The sequence below is a fragment of the Leopardus geoffroyi genome, chromosome A3 (assembly GCF_018350155.1).
Source record: "Leopardus geoffroyi isolate Oge1 chromosome A3, O.geoffroyi_Oge1_pat1.0, whole genome shotgun sequence".
In the NCBI taxonomy this organism is placed as follows: Eukaryota; Metazoa; Chordata; class Mammalia; order Carnivora; family Felidae; genus Leopardus; species Leopardus geoffroyi.
This window is the reverse complement of record NC_059336.1, coordinates 120,281,966-120,299,516: the sequence shown is the minus strand read 5'-3', so window position 1 is coordinate 120,299,516 and position 17,551 is coordinate 120,281,966. Positions and strand designations below refer to the sequence as shown.

The following is a 17,551-nucleotide window of genomic DNA, read 5'->3' as shown; positions in this document are numbered from 1 at the left end:
AAAAAAGAATGGCTGAAGGAACATCGAACAGCCACCTAAAGAGAAGGCGTAGGGACAGCCATGTTACCTGTTGTCAAACACTTGAAAGGCCAAATTAATAGGAGTAGGAAGGACTGAACTTACTCTGGGTGGCTTCAGAGGGTGGAATGAGGATAAACTGCTTATAGAGAGGCAAATTTTGGCTCCCTGATAAGAAAGAACTTCCTCATGATGAGAGCTGGTCATGAATGAGCTCACTGGAAATATTCAAACAGGACTTTTACATTGGGCAGCAACCTGGATTAGATGACTTCTAAGATGTTTTCCAACCTTTAGATTCTACTATTTGTGAAAGTATTTTGAAAAAGATGAGGAGGACAAGCTACACCTATAAACAGTATGCTCACATGGTATGGAAAATACGTAGAGACAATCTGAACATCTCACCTCATCCTAACAAAACTCTTGGTGGTGACAGTAAACGTGTGTGGGTGTTGGGCCAGCCTCTTCCATTCACTGAGAAACTGGCAGCTCGCATGTAAAGGGAATCTGTTTCTGAATTTTGTAAAGGTGCTGTCATGTGTGGACTTAGTCCACATCTACCTGTGGACTTCAGGGCTTGGGAGGGAACAGAGTTAGTGAAAGGGGCCCTCGTGGGGCTGTGAATCTGACATCCTGTCCCGTGTGGACGGAAGGGCTCTGTGGTGGGAAGAGCCCTGGCTTCAGGTTCTTCAGACCTAAGTTCTAGGACCAGCTTCACCCCTTCAAGCAAATCACTCTTCTGATAATCACTCACTGCATTTCTGAAGGGGACTAGACGACACGCTCTCTAAGGCGCCTTCCAAATATATCACATCATTTTGTTAAAACCACCCTTTGGGGCGCCCGGGTGGCACAGTCGGTTAAGCGTCCGACTTCGGTCAGGTCACGATCTCGCGGTCCGTGAGTTCGAGCCCCGCGTCAGGCTCTGGGCTGATGGCTCAGAGCCTGGAGCCTGTTTCCGATTCTGTGTCTCCCTGCCCCTCCCCTGTTCATGCTCTGTCTCTCTCTGTTCCCCCCCAGCCCCCCCAAAAAAAAAAAAAAAAACGTTGAAAAAAAATAAATAAATACCACCCTTTCCTACCATAAGAGATTGCTGGGTATCCTTGTGACCTGTTAGTTTTGTGGAGCTATTTGGTCTCTGTGTGCCGTGTGTTTCATGGTGTCCGGTTACCTCTCATCTAGTGTGATGAGCTCATGAGCCACTGATTTTGCCCAAACCCTAGTAAGTAGTCACAAGGCACAGTGTGATTAACGTCCATGGCCTGAAATTCTTTCAAAAAGTGGGATTTCTGGCATCTGTGGGAAGTTCTATTAGGGAAGGGACTCTCTAATCACCCGTGAAGTCATGTCAAAGGCAGTCACCTCTTGTATTTATGTGTGTTTATCATACAATAAAGAGGGGGCAGTGCTTCTGAGGATTGAGGAATGGGACCAGAATGGAGACTCTGTCACCTTCACACCCCCTCCACGGGAGAACTGGCATCTTAATTGCATTGAAAAAAACAACCTAGGCCATACGCTTACTCTCTTCTAAGTGGAATCAGGCAGATTTGAGAGTGAAGCCATGGGCCAGACCCATGACAACACTAAAGGTGTATGCTTTCTCCTTCAAAGGTCTGAAGAAATACCCAAGGCTTCCCTTCCCTAAGAGCCTGGACTGATGATTTCAGTGGATGTGTTTGAACAGTCCATGGAAACACTGCTTTATATTTTTATTTAATAACCTTGTTAAGTGACTTCAACATATTCAAAAGCATTATATTAGGTGAAAAGAACAAAGGAGGGCCATATGTAGTGCTCAGGAAGGGAACCTACGTGTTTAATACGGAACATGGGAATCTGATTACTCTAAACCGATTAGTAAATACCTGGCAGTTATAAAATGAAGAGAGTCTTGGGGAGTCTTGAAAATATGACGATAGGGGAATGGCCTTTTATTATTTCTCTCTTTCATGGGTTTTATGTAAGAGGAACAATGAGGTAAGGGTGTCTGGAAAATCAGTGAAATAGCTAAGTGATGGAGAGACTGAGGAAGGAGCCACAGGGAAGACTGGACAGAGGAGCGAAGAAGCAACAGACTCAGGTCACAAACGTCATATGAAATCAGAGCCTAGTCGTGGACAAAAGGAGAGAATAGGGTTTCAAAACCAAATCAAATAGGAGAGAGCAGAAAGGCAACTGGGAGAAAGTCCAGAAGCTTTTGTGGCTGATTCAGTTCCAGTCTTCCAGGAAAGCCTCAGAACGAGGCGGTCGCGCAGCCCTGGGGGGAGAGAGGCTGTGGACGGAGAGCCGGTGGAGGACGAATGAAGCAGGGAAGGGGCTAACTGTGTGTGCGTGGGGCTCTGAACTTCTTTAAAGTCTGGATTGGGTCTGTCCTGCAAGGAGCATTCTTGAGAGAAACATAACGTGTCAGCATCTCTGTGTGATCACGTGTGGCAGAGAGGCTCCCTGGGCCAAGACGTCCAGTGTGTTCCTAGAAGGCAAAAAGGCTGAGTGGTGAACTGAGGTGGCGTGTGCTACATGATGATGTTTTACCACGTGGCGAGGACGTGAGGAGGGCGGGGGGATGGAAAGGGGCGCGTGAGGCCGGGCAGGAGCTCTGGGCTTCACCTGAGTGGAGCTCCTTCACCAGGGATGACATGGTGTTGGTGATGGAATCAGCGGCCACCAGCAGGTCACTGCGGAGGTTTCTCCTCGTACCTGAGGACAGTCAGAGCAGACGGCGATGGCAGGTGGGCGGGCGTGGAGAAAGAGCCGAGCGCACGCCTCGGTCTGCCAGGCCCTAGACGCGGTGCAGGGCACCTAGGGGAGACGGGGCATCTCCACCCGCTCCCGGGCACATCAGGGGCACGAGGCACCCAAGTCCTCCTTCTCCTCCCTCTTCTTTTCCACCTGAGGAGTAGGAACCTGTCAGCGGCACGCTTCTCAGCCACGATCAAGGGAGTTGGATTCCAGAATGAGAGTCGGATTCCAGGCTCGTTGGCCTGATGTAGGACTTTACTCTCCACCAGCTCCACCAGGCAGTACTTTGTCTCCCTGACAGGACTTCCTTAGCCACGGCGTCTTCCCCCAACTATACGACACGGCTGGTCGCTAGCCTCTCAGACAGTTGTAGTGATCCTGTGCTGAGTGTGCCTTCAGCAAGGCCCTATTTAGAGCTCCACTCTTCCTTCTCTTAGTTGCTCTAAAGAGTTTCCAGGCAAAGCATGACTCCAGGAATGACACCACCCAATTCCTCCAGAGGAGGCAAAGCCCAAAGGACAAGGCACTTCCTGTAACCCGGGGGAAAAAAAAGCACAGAAGCCCCGGAGGCCTGCTCTTCACAAACATACGAAGCCTGGAGACCTCCCGTTGGGAGACCAGCCCATCTAAATGAGAAGGGACCAGCACTTGACTTATTTATACTGTATATGAAAATCTGATCGTTTAAAGCTAAGCCCACAAAAGAAACTGGAAAAATCTCAGTAGGAATCTCATTCACATTTCCAAACCCCTCTAGCTCTCCAGTGAGCTCTGCTCCCAAATCTCACCTTGTGCAAAGGCCTCCTGCATGTCTCCCCCGACTCCGCTCAGTGGGTCTTGCGGACAGTGGGTGGGGGTGGAGCCAGCAGACGTTGAGCGGACAGGCATGGGCATCGGGCGGCCGCCTCCGTGAGTGGGGGATGTATGTGGTGATCCTGTGGCCTGAGCCTGGGAGAATCAGAGAGATGAAACGTGTTACCTCAGGTATCTTACCTCTTTGAGGAAGGAGAAAGTCCTTCTACTCAGTCAGTCTAAGCCAGCCGAGAGCTCAGTTCAGTGGGCCAGTGCACTGCGTGATCACATTTGAAAGGAAGGAGTCAGGCTGCCTCCAGGACTGCAGAGAGGAAGAAAAGGAAAAAAGGAAGGAAGGTGGGGGCGGGAGAAGGAGAGAGAATCCCATTAGACTGGACTAAAAGTGGGAGGAAAAGCAGAGGCTAGCATGGAGAGGGGGTCCTCGCAGGCAGACAGCCTGAGCAGAGTAGCTGGGTCCAGGATCTGAGAGGGGCTGGGGCCACACAGTTGGAAAATGATACACAAACATCTTTCTTTTTTGTTTGCAAACACATTTACGGACATGACCTCACTTGACCCTCACAATAACTTGTGAATGAATAGAAAGGGTGTATGTTCTTGTGCCCATTTTATGGTAGAAAAACACAAAGGGAAGCGGAAGAGCTTTGTGTCAGGCCAACACAGCTCACGGAGATGCCGGAAGAGCCCCTTCCACTCCCAGGGCAATGGCGGGCACCCGGCACCTCTGAACTCCCAGCCCGAGGGGATCATGCTCCTGAGCGCGTGTCCGGGCTCCGCTACAGGCTGCTTCCCAGGGGCCGAGTCGCCGCACTTGCCAAAAGCACACAGTGAGGCTGTTGGGGCCATTCCATGGGGACCAGGTGAGGACGGACACACACCTGGTGGAAGCCGAACTTTCCCTGTGAAGGCTCCGGTACAGTTTCGGAGGAAGCTTGGAGCAAGGGGATCACATTTAAAAATTCTAGTTAAAGGAAGCTCACTGAGATTTGGGCCCCGATGCTGCTCTTTAGAACAAGGGACACTGGGTGTGACACGGGGCAGGTTTTCTGTGGAAGCAAAACTGGGAAAACAGAAGCCAAAGTGGGCAAATGAGTTCAAATGAAGAGATTTATCTTTTGGGGATCTAGCTCAGAAACACCCCGCACGACAGAATCTGCCCCAAACACGCCGACGGGCTCCGAGCACAAAGCCTCACCTTAGCGCTTCGGCCGGCGTGCGAGTGGTGCCATAAAGAAACAGTCTGTTCTCTAACCCTTTGGTTTGTGTGAGCGTATGTGTGTGTGTTTTAATTTGAGAAATTTAAAATATACAGAAAGCTAAAAAGCATAACATGATAAACACCCACATTGCAAACTGTTCATAGTTTGTCAAATTCATTTCAACTTAGAAACGCCGCAGAGAAGTCTGAAGACCTATTAGTGTCCAGTCCCAGTCTCTCCTCTCATCCCTTCAGAGGCAACAATCATCAAAGATTTTGGGGTGAATTCTTTTTCCTATGTGTACCTATATAACTATGAATAATGTATGCTATTTCATACTTTAAAATTTTGCATCAATGGTATCATACTGTGCATATCATTTTGCAATTTGCTTTTATCACTTAGCATACTTTCTGAGATCTTTCCATGATACAAATGATAGGAACTCAGACCCTTACCTCACATTGTATATCAAAACTAATTCAAAATGGGTCATGAAACCCAGGAGACTTTTAGAAGAAAAGGTTAAGCAATGACTTTTTAGATATGACACCTAAAACATAAACTACAAAATAAAATGATAAATTGGATTTCATGAAAATTAAAAACTTTTTTCAAAGGACACCTTTAAGAAGGTAATAAGACACTTCACAGAATGGGAGAAGATTTTTACAAATCATCTATCAGATCAGGGGCTTCTATCTAGAATCAGAAAGAAAACTTACACTCAATAACAAAAGGACAAGTAACCTAATTTAAAAATGGGCGAAGGGCCTGAATAGACGCTTCGCCAAAGAAGACATACAAATGTCCAATAAGCACCTGAAAAGATGCTCAACATTATAAACCATTAGGGAGATGCAGATCAAAACCACAATGAAACACCACTTCACATCCATTAGGATGGCTACAATCAACAAGGTGGACAATAACAAGTGTTAACAAGGATGCAGCTTAGTTGGAACCTTTGCACGCTGCTGGCAAGAACGGAAGATGTTGCATTCCTGCTGCTTTAGAGAAGAGCCTGACAGTTCCTCAAAAGATTAAACACAGTGCCACGCGACCCAGCAATTCCACGTCTCGTGTATATACCTGAGAGGAATGAAAACACAGGTCTGCACAAAAATCTGTACACAAGTTTTCATGGCAGCATTACACATAAGAGGTGAAAAGTGGGAACAATCCAAGGGTCTACCAACTGATGAATGATTTAAATAAAATGTGGAATGCAGCCGACCCTTGAACAATATGGGTTTAATCTGCACGGCTCCACTTATATGTGGATTTTTAAAAAACCGTATTTAATTTTGAGAGAGAGAGTACATGTTGAGTGGGTGTGGAGCAGAGAGAGAGAGAGAGGGACAGAGAGAATCCCAAGTAGGCTCCACGCTCAGCACAGAGCCTGACGTGGGGCTCGATCTCAACAGCCATGAGGTCACAACCTGAGCTGATATCAACAGTTTGGATGTTAACCAACTGTGCCACCCAGGCACCCCAATTTTTTTTTTTTGATAAATACAGCACAGCATTATAAATGTATTTTCTTTATGATTTTCTTCATGACATTTTCTTTTCTCTAACTCTCTTTTTGTAAGAATACATATATATAACATACAAAATATGTGTTAACTGATTATGTCATGGGTAACATATGGATCAACAGTAGGCTGTTGGTAGTTAAGTTTGGGGGGAGTCAAAAGTTATACACAGATATTTAACTGTGCAGGAGGTCAGTACCCCTAAGGCCCCCACCATTGTTCAAGGGTCAATGGAATATGATTCGGCAAGTAAAGGAATAAGTACTGATACATGTTACAACGTGGACAAACCCTGAAGATATTATGCTAAGTGAAATAAGCCAGTTACAAAAGACAGAATATTGTTTGATTGCATTTATATGAAATGTCCACAACAGGCAAACCCATAGGGACAGAGAGTAGATTGGTGGCTGCCTGGGGCTGGGGACTTGGGAGGAATGAGGAGTGAGTGCTAATGGATGTGGGGTCCTTTCAGTGGGTGATGAATTGTTCTAAAGCCAATTGTGGTGATGGTTGCACAATTCTGTGAATGTATTAAAAACCACTGCATTATAGACTTTAAAATGGTGAACTGTATGGTATGTGAATTTTATCTCAATAAAAATATTATAAAAAAGACACCACTAGAAAAAATAAAAAAGATAAGTCACAGACTGGGAAAACATATTTGCAAATTATATCTGATAAAGAACTTGTGGGTCTTTGCAATGATTTTTTTGAATATGACACCAAAAGCAAAGGCAACAAAAGCAAAAATAAACAAGTGGAACCACATCAAAAGTAAAAAGGTTCTGTACAGCAAGGAAACCATCATCAAAATGAAGAGGTCGGGGCACCTGGGTGGCTCAGTTGGTTAAGCGTCCGACTTTGGCTCAGGTCATGATCTTGCGGTTTGTGAGTTCAAGCCCCGCGTCGGGCTCTGTGCTGACAGCTCAGAGCCTGGAGCCTGCTTCAGATTCTGTGTCTCCCTCTCTGCCCCTCCCCCACTCGTGCTCTGTCTCTCAATAATAAATAAATGTTTAAAAATTTAAAAAACAACAAAACAAAACAAAATGGAGAGGCAACTTACTAAATGGGACAAAATATTTACAATCATATATATGATAAGGAGTTAATATCCAAAATATATAATGAATTCATTCAACCCAACAGCAACAAAACAAAACAAAACTAAAAACCCAATCTAATTAAAAAATGGACTAAGGCAGGGGTGCTTGGGTGCTTTAGGTGGTTAAGTGTCCAGTTCTCGATTTCGGCTCAGGTCATGATCTCACAGTTGGTGGGATCGAGACTGTGTCGGGCTCTGTGGCGACAGTGAGGAGTCTGCTTGGGATTCTTTCTCTCCCACTCTTGCTGCCCCTCCCCTGTTCACACTCAAGTTCTCTCACTCTTTCTCTCTCTCAAAATAAATGAACATTTTGTTTAGAAAAATAATTTAAAAAAATGGACTGAGGAACCAAATATTTTTCCAAAGAAGACATACAAATGGCCAATATGTATATGAAAAGGTAGCCAGGGAAATGCAAATCAAAACCACAATGAGGTATCACTTCACACTTGTTAGGATGATTATCAAAAAGGTAAGAGATAAGTACTGTGAAGACATGGAAAAAAGGGAACCCCTGTGTACTATTGGTGGGAATGTAAATCGGTACAGCCACTGGAGAAAACAGAGTAGAGGTTCTTCAAAAAATTAAAAGAAAATGAAAACGACAGGGCGCCTAGGAGGCTCAGTCAGTTGGGTGTCTGACTTTGGCTCAGGTCATGATCTCACAGTTCGTGGGTTCAAGCCCCACGTCGGGTTCTGTGCTGACAGCTCAGAGCCTGGAGCTTGCTTTGGATTCCATGTCTCCCTCTATCTCTGCCCCTCCCCTGTGCTCACTCTCTCTCTCTCTCAAAAATAAACATTAAAAAAAATATCTTACAAGTTTGTATATCAGTAAAGCAGAAATGGAAAAAAACACCAAGAATAAACTAAAAAAATAAAAAAGAAACTTGTGTCCAGAACATAGAAAGAACTCTTACAGCTGAATAATAAGAAAACAAACAACCCAATTACAAAACAGGGAAAGACTTGAACAGACATTCTACTGAAGAAGATGTACAAATGGGCAACAATCACATGAAAAATGCTCAACATAAGTAATCAATAGGGAAATGAGAACTGAAATTACAATGAGATACCACTTACCTACTGAAAGAGCTATAATCAAAAAGACAAACAAGGACATGAGAAAACCGAAACGCTTGTATGTTGCTGATGGGACCATAAAATGGTACACTACTCTGGAAAACAGGTAAGCAGTTTCTTAAAATGGTAAACATAAACTTACCATATAACCCTGCAGTCTGACTCCTGTGTATGTGTCCAAGAGAAACGCAAACATATGTCCACCCAAAACTCAGACACAAATGTTCAGTAGCTATGGTCTGGTAGGCCAAAAGAGGAAATAGCCAAAAGTTCACTGACTGGTGAATAGATTAACAGAATGTGGTTTATCCATTCAAGGAAATACTATGAAATCTCTTTTTGCTATTTTTTGCTGTTTAACTTTTATAATAATTTTCCTCTGACAATTAAACATGTTCTATCTTGTGAAATATTTTATTTTTGTCAGCGTACATGAAACATGTATTATCATTTTTTTTTTTCAGGGTATATATTTTTTCTTCCCAACTAGTTTATAAACAACTCAGGAATCCCGTTTTGGTTGGATAACACATTAATCATTGTATTAATATAAATCATTATCACATATTAATCACTGTATCCTGGGGAATCACCTCTGTCTTTTACCCTATAATTACCATCATCCCCGACTTTTGGCCATTTTTGGGGGGGAGGGGACAAATAATAAAGTATACAATTAACTCTGGTTTGGAAAGTGCTTATGAACAGCCAGATCCAGCAGTTCCAGCCCCAATCCAAGTGAGATAATGAAGCTGGGAGAGAGGTAAGAGAATGTGCAGAAAAGCAAGAAAGTCTGATGCAGTGGTGTGTCCCTTGCAGGGAAGTCCTATGAGCCAGCACAGTGTGGGATGCAGGAGATTGCAGACGTGGTGGACCCGGGCCAAGCCCCAACTTCTCTTGGGCTTCCAAGGGCTGAGGGGCACGGAAGGAAGATCAATGCCTGGGTTTCTCAGACAGCATCAAGGAAGGACCCCATGCACCCCTGTAGCCCATGGTTTCCCAGCTGCAGAGGCAACGAGCCTGAAGTGGTCTCTCAGTCACGGAAGAGTTAGAGCCTAACAGAGATCACGTGTGCATCCTGGCTGCCGGGGGAGCCTATGAATTCGGCTGCCTCGGCCAGGGAGTGAGGAGTGCTGTCTGGAAGAACCAGGCTTGGCCACAAGCAAAGGACCGGGCTGCCTCACCACACATGGAGTTGGAGCCGCGGACACCCCTCCCCTGATGCCACAGCACTCAGCATAGTCCCCAGGGCACAGCACCCATCTCGGTGCCAGAATCTGGGATGACTGGCTTCAGAGTTTGCCTGGAGATGCCCAGACTGTGTCCAGCTCAGACAGCAAGCACTCAAGAGGGATGAAGTCCAGCTAAAGATTTCTTTTTTGCGTATCTATGTGGCTTGTGAAATTCAAATGCACTTCACTGTGTGACAGTTGTCTGTCGTCCCCGCAGAGGGCTGACCCAGCATTAAGCACACAAGTATTCCCTAAATCTCCCTCAGTGTGATCTGGGCCAGGCACCGCTGCCTGAGGACTGAATGTCAGAGTCGCAAAACCCAAGATGAGCAACTAGGTTGCTTTTTAAGAACATGAAACCGAACCTCTGAAAGCATTTTAATAGGAAAATGATGATGGGGGATGAGGCAAAAGGGATGCACGAGGTGGCCAGCCACATGTAGCTAAAACTCTAGCTAAAGCCACATGTGGCTAAAACTCTAGGATCAGAAAATGAAACCTATTGCCCACCATTGGCTTGGAAATAATCAAGCCCTCTTCCTGGGATCAGTGCCCAGGACATGCCTTCCGAGGAAGATAAAAAACAGGCTTCAGAAGTTGTCTTTGTTCAGAGCAGTAGAAAGAGAAAAATGAAGACTGCTGGGAAGGCACGATTCTCCCCAGTGAATCTCAAGCACCAGCCCTTGGCTTTAGGGTCACGTTGGATTACAACAATGCTGGGATGGAACCATCAAGAGCCCTGTGTGAATTCAGGCTCCAGCAGAGCAACACCAGTTTGGCATCCTGGTAGGTCAGTAAATCCCAACTGCTCCGGGAGAGGCACAAACCACAGCCAATCGATACACACATACTTCAAGTCAGGCCCGAGGCCCGAGGCCACGGCTTCGGGAAGGTCTAGAGACTGGGGTTGGTCTTGGAGGAGGTACACATGGGTGCAGGCATGCCCATGGCTGCCACTGGGTGGTTTAGACATAAAGAAGCAGGATGGGCGACAGGTGCTGCATCTACAGAAAGGCTTGCTCTCCCCTGCCTGCAGGCCTCCCTGCCTGTCGTCCCCTGGTCAGAAGCTCTCCACCCCCAGTGTGGTCAGATTAGCTCCTGCTGCCCCTCGGGGCATTTGCTTCATGGTCACCTCCTCTAGGGTCAGATTCCTGACATGCTCCCTAGAACTCTGACAGCATTAACCTCACCTCTCAAATTTTATCTTCCTTACCATTGTGCTTAGCACATGTAAATGCTTAATAAATGTTTGTTAAATGACAATGAGGTATATCAAGTTTCTGACCCTTTTTCTTCAGTAATGGAAAGTGGGAATGGAGCCAGAGCAGGCAGTAATCTCCAGGGAGCACTAAATCTATCAGTCATCAATAAAGCTTTGTGTGACATACTTAACTAGATGAGTAAATGTAGTTGGTGGGCAGACCTCTGCGAAGCCTCCCAATGACCTTGCTCCCTGCTGTCACACTCCTGTGTAATCCCCTCTCCTTGAATGTGGTCTGGGCATAGTGACTGCTGCTACTGAGTCAGGAGAATGGGATGTCACTTCTGAGATCAGGTTATAAAAGACTGTGACTTAGGTCTTGCCCATACACTCTTTCTCTCTCTTGTTTGTTCAGTCTAATGAAGCCAGCTGCGATCTTGTGAGCCACCCTGTGGAGAGGCTCACATGACAAGGAACTGAGGCGGCTTCCAGCCACCAGCTGGCTTGAACTGAGGCCTTCAGTCCGGCAGCCCACGAAGAATCCTGCCAACAACATGTGAGTAGTTGAGCCTTGAGATGCCTGTAGCCCTTGTGAGAGACCCTGACCCTCAGCTTGTGAGGACCAGCATCTGGACTCCGGGCCCATAGAAGCTGTGAAGTAATAAATATTTATTCCACAAAGCCACTAGGTTTCGGGGTAAGTTGTGATACAGCAACAGGTAACTCATATTCTCAGGTTGATTTTCTTCTTGATACATTATTGGGTCAGTCCCATCTGAAGGACATTTGATGGAGAAGGAATGGGAGGGAAGGTTGTGGAACATGAGAGATCAAGCCCAGAGACTCAGGGAAAGAGGACTGTGAATGAGAACAGACGCAAGGATATATAATCAAAAAACATTTTACCCGATCAGAGAATGTGTCTAAGTCCCTGAGTAAATGAGCCTGTCCTGATGCCGAAGTCCCAACCTCTTTGCTTTGTCAATAATCACAGGCCTTAGAGACGATTCTTTGCTGCCAATTCAAAGACTCAGAAGAGGAGGGAGAAGTTGCAGGCTCTGAGATGGAATCCTAGCTCTCTCCACCACTCTGGGGTAGACACACAAAGAGGAGGTGTGATTCAGTGGGAAGGGCATGGCCTGCAAGTCGGGAGACCTGGGGTTTTCTTTTGACCGTACAGCACCTGCTTTTTAATTTTCTGGGGCTCAGTCTTCTCATTTGTAAACTGAGTGGCATCAAGCAGATGATCTCTGAAGTATTTTTCTGATTTAAAATTCTATGGTTCTATGCCTTTGGCCAAGTCACGTCATCTCAGTGATGTCAAGTAATCACGGCTTTGCTCCAGTCACAAAGAGGCCGTCGGTGAAGGATCTTCTGAGGGTTCCCGGCAGCCATCTCAGGGTCAGATAACGGCACGTTCTATACCGAACATACCTTTCTTTTTTTTTTTTTTTTAATTTTTTTTAATGTTTTACTTATTTTTGAGACACAGAGAGACAGCATGAGCAGGGGAGGGTCAGAGAGAGGGAGACACAGAATCCGAAGAAGGCTCCAGGCTCCGAGCTGTCAGCACACAGCCCGACGGGGGGCTCGAACTCACGAACTGTGAGATCATGACCTGAGCTGAAGTCGGATGCTTAACCGACTGAGCCACCCAGGCGCCCCCGAACATACCCTTCTCACCAGTACGGTGAGTACCAGAGATGCTGTCCGTTTAGCTTCATGCACACAGAGCCTCTATGGAGGTGCAGGGAGCAGGTGACTGCAACAAGGATGATTCTAGCTCAAGACGCACAGAATTTCAATAAGCCCCTTCTAGTTACACGCCCACAAGCTGGAGTGCGCAGAGCACACAGAGTTCGAGACCCTGTTTGCAGTGCAGCGCAGCACTCTGGGCGTGCTGTCAGTTACCTACGATCCCGGGTAGGGATTGTTTACCCTCTGCCCTCTCGACAGGTCTGGGCCAGACAGATACACTACAATCTGCCTGGGGCACTGCGTTGTGAAATTTCACCATGTCTCAGACGCGCAGATGGGCTTTACATTCAGGCAGGCAGGACCTCCCCACAGAGACTGCCAAGCACTCCAGTCACTGCAAACGAATCTAGAATAAATGGTCACAGGAGCAGGCTGGGGGCAGCATCGCAGTTGGAACCTTGAAGTTATGGGGAACCTGAGAATCACACAGAAATCAGGAAAGGTGGAGGAACTAGTCAGGCGGCTCCAGGGGATGGGGATAAACTCTCCAATGCGGGTGTAAAACCATCTTGCGCCTCTGGGTTTGAGTTGCCAGGACAGGGGCAGTTAGCCTGGGGAAGCTAGGGAAGGTCTGCAATACGCTACTTGGTGTTCGAAGGTTTCCTGATGCAAGGACAGTGGGATCTTGCTGTAATACGACCTATAACAAAGGCTTGAATGCAGCACAGGCCAGTCACCAATGACTGAACACAATACATGCCCTGTCACTCAGGTTCTCTGAATACAGAGGTCCCTTGTAGTTAGAAACAATTCTGCTAGAAATACAGAGCTCGAGAAATACATTCTGGGAAGCTCTCTGGTCTGTTGGCTCTTCACTTCTTCTAAATTAGCAAAAGAGTCTAAAAACCTGAGAAAACTGGGTATCACATTCTAAGAAAAGGACTCAGAGATTATGCTTACAATTTCAGAATGTTCATGACCCCAAGAAAATAGCCTCTCTTTCAGTCCAACGTTCATTTTATATTTGAAGAGACTGAGGCCTAGAGCGGCCACAAGGTTCCAAATAAATCAGTAGGAAGGCTACGACTGGTACCCGGGTCTTCTAACGGCCTCATATGGCTAGGAGAAAACCAAAGCATAGCACGGTGTTGCTGAGGCCTGGAGGAACCCATGTTTCAGTCGAGACCCGAAAGGAGAGTACAGTGATTATGACTTAGTCTCTTGTCTATGACACAAATCTAATATTGGAGCCAAAGCAGGTACACAGTATGCCAGAGAAGGTGACCTGAGGACACTGTGAGCAGAGACAGGAGCTCACAGGCTGTGGCAGAGAGAGCCGGCCCCAAAGGGAGAAAGGCACTGTCCTTAGCAGAAGGGTGATTTGCACCACACTCAGCTGTGTTCAGGCATCCTTGGCATGGTGCTTGGCACACAGGAGGGGCTTGAGAAATACTGTTTCCTCCCCTTCTTTTTCTTCATGGGACAGGTATGAATTTTTTCCTATCTCCTTGGTACACACTACAGTTAGGTAATCGAGCCTGGAGCGGCTTGTGGCAAAAAGCCTGATTTTGAGTTACTGCCCTCTATGGAGCCCTGATAACTGTATCCTCTGCACAAACACAGACCCACCTGAAACTCTGAGCTAAGCTGTTATCATGGTACCAGAAGGAGGCGTTTTAGCCTCCATCTGTCTCTCTGACTCGTGGATACCTGCCAGGGAGCAGATGGCCTTTGTGGACAATTACCTTCATTTTGCTGCAGTGTATTTAAATTAAACAAACTGGCCTCTTTGCTGCTGATTTTCAGAGGCCCTCTCAGAAAAACAGCAACAACAACAAAATCCACAAAAATCAACCCTGGGAGAAAGGAGCTGCAAGTCTGAAATTTAGATAAGGTAACCCTGACTGTATAGAGGAATGGGATGTATAAAGAATGGACTTTTTTTTTTTTAATGTCAATTTATTTACTTTGAGAGAGAGAGAGAGAAAGAGAGAGAGACAGGAAGAGAGAGAGAGAGAGAGAGAGAGAGAGAATCCCAAGCAGGCCCTGTGCTCAGCTTGGAACCTGATTCCGGGCTCAATCTCATGACCCGGACGTCATGACCTGAGCCGAAATCAAGAGTTGGATGCTCAACTGGCCGAGCCACACAGGCGCCCCTAAAGAATGGACTTGGGGCAGATTTTTCTCCCTTTGAGAAAAGGTAAAACAAACCCCACATACTGTATCGATCTGGTGTTGGGTGGCTCTGCTTGGAAAATGCAGCCATCACATCAAATGTGCAGCTGAAAGGAGAGAGACAGGAGGCCGCGCTGCCCGTCCTGCGTGCCTAACACGACAACAGTTGAGACCGCTAGCAGTTAGCACCAGGGATGGGAGCAAGCAGACAGCAGAGAACGAGGTGGAGGAGACGAGAGAGACAAGCGCATGGCAGTGAGCAAAGAAACAGGCTGTGATTCCCTCCGGGGTGAATTAGAAACAGCGAAAGAGCACGCCAGGAGACCTTCCTATCTGAGCAAAGGTGCTGTGTGACTTAAGTGCTGTGTAGCTTTTCAAGGTAAACTTTGTGTCTAAACACCAGAGAGAAGAGCTGACGAGTTTTACGATGTCTCTCTTTTCTTTCCACCACAGATACCATGAATGTACATTTACGTACTGTGTAGGTCTGTTGGAAGGATAGGACGGGGCCACCAAAAAGTGCGCCAGCAGTCCCCCTGCAGAGGGCTGGCACCCGTTTGTTCCCACATCACTTCAGGAAACTCAGGGCTTACACACAGCCTGTCACTCACTGTTCACTGTGGTGGCTCATGGGGTAAGTTGCTATAAGACAGGAAACAGCTCCCATGGTACTGCTGGATGTTTATGGTCTCGGTACTGGCAGTGGGTAGATTCTGTCCATGTTCAAGTCCAATTACACTGCAGAAGACAAAGCTTACCTCAAGGCTTCGAGGGGTGGGAGGCAAGTTGTCTAGCTATCTTTCTTAGTAGGAGGAGGAAAGCATACTAAGCTCCAGGGACAAAGAACAACCTACTACAACTCACCATAAACCCAAAGATCAAAAGAAGTTGAAATTTAAACTTTCAGATAGGGAAGCTCATAAATTCTAAGACTAGATTACCCTCTTTCTGTTTGTTTCTCCTAGTCTGTCTGACTCCATTTGAGAATGGTATTCCTTTAGTTCTCATTGTAGGATTTCAAAGCCAGTTCTCGGTGAAATGATCAGGGACCTCACTGAAGGGAAAATCCCTATAAAACGAATACAAAACACTCAGCTTGCATATTAGAAACAAAAAGAGAATGAACTGCCAGGAGAGCATGGTCCTTATTCAGACAGCTCAATCGGTGATCAGGCAAGAAGCCAGAACCTATCAGGGATATTTTAAACTCCAATGAGTCAAATTTAAAGGCTACTTATAGGTATGCAAAACTCACATGGTGAGGTATGGCACCCTTATTCAACAGCACCATTCTTTGCTGAGTCCCTGCTGTGCACAATGCAGCAGTTAGAGTCCAGGCTTTGCAGTTAGGGAGACCTAGTTTGGATGTCAGCTTTACCATTTATTAGTAGCACGAACCTGGGTAACTTACTTAACCTCTCTGCATCTCAGTTTCTTCATATGCAAAATGGAGATAATATCTTTACAGGCTGGTGTGGATGAACATAAAATGCTTCACACACCAGCTCAATAGAGGACCACCTGCCATTATTCTACTTTGAAAGGTGCTGGGGGTCACAAAGGGGCAAAGTGTCCACTGTTAGCAGGCTCACGGTCCCCTGGGGTTGTTAGGCATGTATGCAATTAGCATACAAAGGAGAGTGAAATCCATGCCTTAGTGGAGGCACAAAGGAAAAGCACAGAATCGAGAGAATGTAACTCTGAGCTTCTGGAACAGGGTAAGGTTTCACAGAAGAGGTGGCATCTGAGAGTATCTTTAGGGCTATAATTTCAATAGGCAGAAAAGGCTCGGGAAGGGCAATCCAGGTGAGGAAAGGGCATGAACACAGGCAGCTGGCCTGGGAGGGGAGGCTGCCTGCGGGGGGTAAGGAGCAGTGTGGGGGGGCTAGCATATAGGGAGCACATAGACACGTGGTAGGAAAGAGCAGTGTGGCCTACCATCATCCGAGCCTTAAATAAATAGTCACCTAGTTTATTTACTAGGCCGGAGATGGCAAACGGCAGCCTATGGCCATATCCAGCTCACCACCTGTTTTTTACAGTCCATGAGCTAAGAATGGTTTTCACATTTTGAAATGGTTGCATTTTAAATGGTTATATAAGTACCTACATAATATCTCTGATTTGGTTTACAAAGCATAAAATATTTACGGTCTAACCCTTTTTAAAAAATTTTTTTTTGTTTTGAATTTTAAGTAGACTCGATGCCCAGTGTGGGGCCTGAATTTAAGACCCCAAGATCAAGAGCCACATGTTCTACCCACTGAGTCAGCCAGGTGCCCCATACTGTCTAACCCTTTAATAAAATGCCTACTGACCCCTGCTGGGGGCAGCGGCACAGGGAGCTAGGGGAAGGTTCCAGAGGACAGAATGGCGTGGCCAGTGCCATGCATTTAGGACTCTGGCTCTGGGGCAACGTGAAGGAGGGACTGAGGAGGAAGAGATAGGGCACAAGGAGCCCTTATGCGGAGGCTCTTCCAACAGACCAGGTGACAGATGATGGAGGCTGGAATGAAGAAAGGTGGTAGGAACTGGAAGGAGAGAGACACAAGCAGGCTTTTGGAGAAAAACTTGCCTGGACCTTGACAAGTGCGTGGATGAGCAGAAACCTGAGACAGTGTGCAGACAGGGAGCTGACAGGAAATATGGCCAGAGGACTGATTTGCGGGGAAGGTGCCTGGGAATCGTTCACCATCCAGTCCACATGTAAACCTCAGAATCAGGGATTCTGAGAATGCCTC

The 17,551-nt window shown here is 46.5% G+C and overlaps 1 protein-coding gene across 25 annotated transcripts in view; it reads right to left on the bottom strand.

Annotated features, from left to right (window-relative positions):
- DTNB (dystrobrevin beta) overlaps positions 1-17,551 on the bottom strand; it is a 242,724-nt gene that overhangs the window by 7,357 nt on the left and 217,816 nt on the right. For 12 of the 25 annotated variants that reach the window (XR_006703731.1, XR_006703732.1, XR_006703733.1 and 9 more), the window contains 2 exons: positions 3,552-3,711; positions 2,632-2,721 (listed from right to left, as the gene is read on the bottom strand). The exons of 1 other annotated variant lie outside the window; for it this stretch is intronic. Coding sequence is in view for 18 of the 24 variants with exons in the window: in XM_045447520.1 (XP_045303476.1) it covers positions 2,632-2,721; positions 3,552-3,711 (250 nt within the window). In the remaining 6 variants the exon portion in view is untranslated. Of the gene's footprint in view, positions 1-1,716; positions 2,722-3,551; positions 3,712-17,551 lie in introns of those variants that run through there. 12 more of the 25 variants (XR_006703735.1, XR_006703736.1, XM_045447512.1 and 9 more) reach the window with 3 other exon arrangements.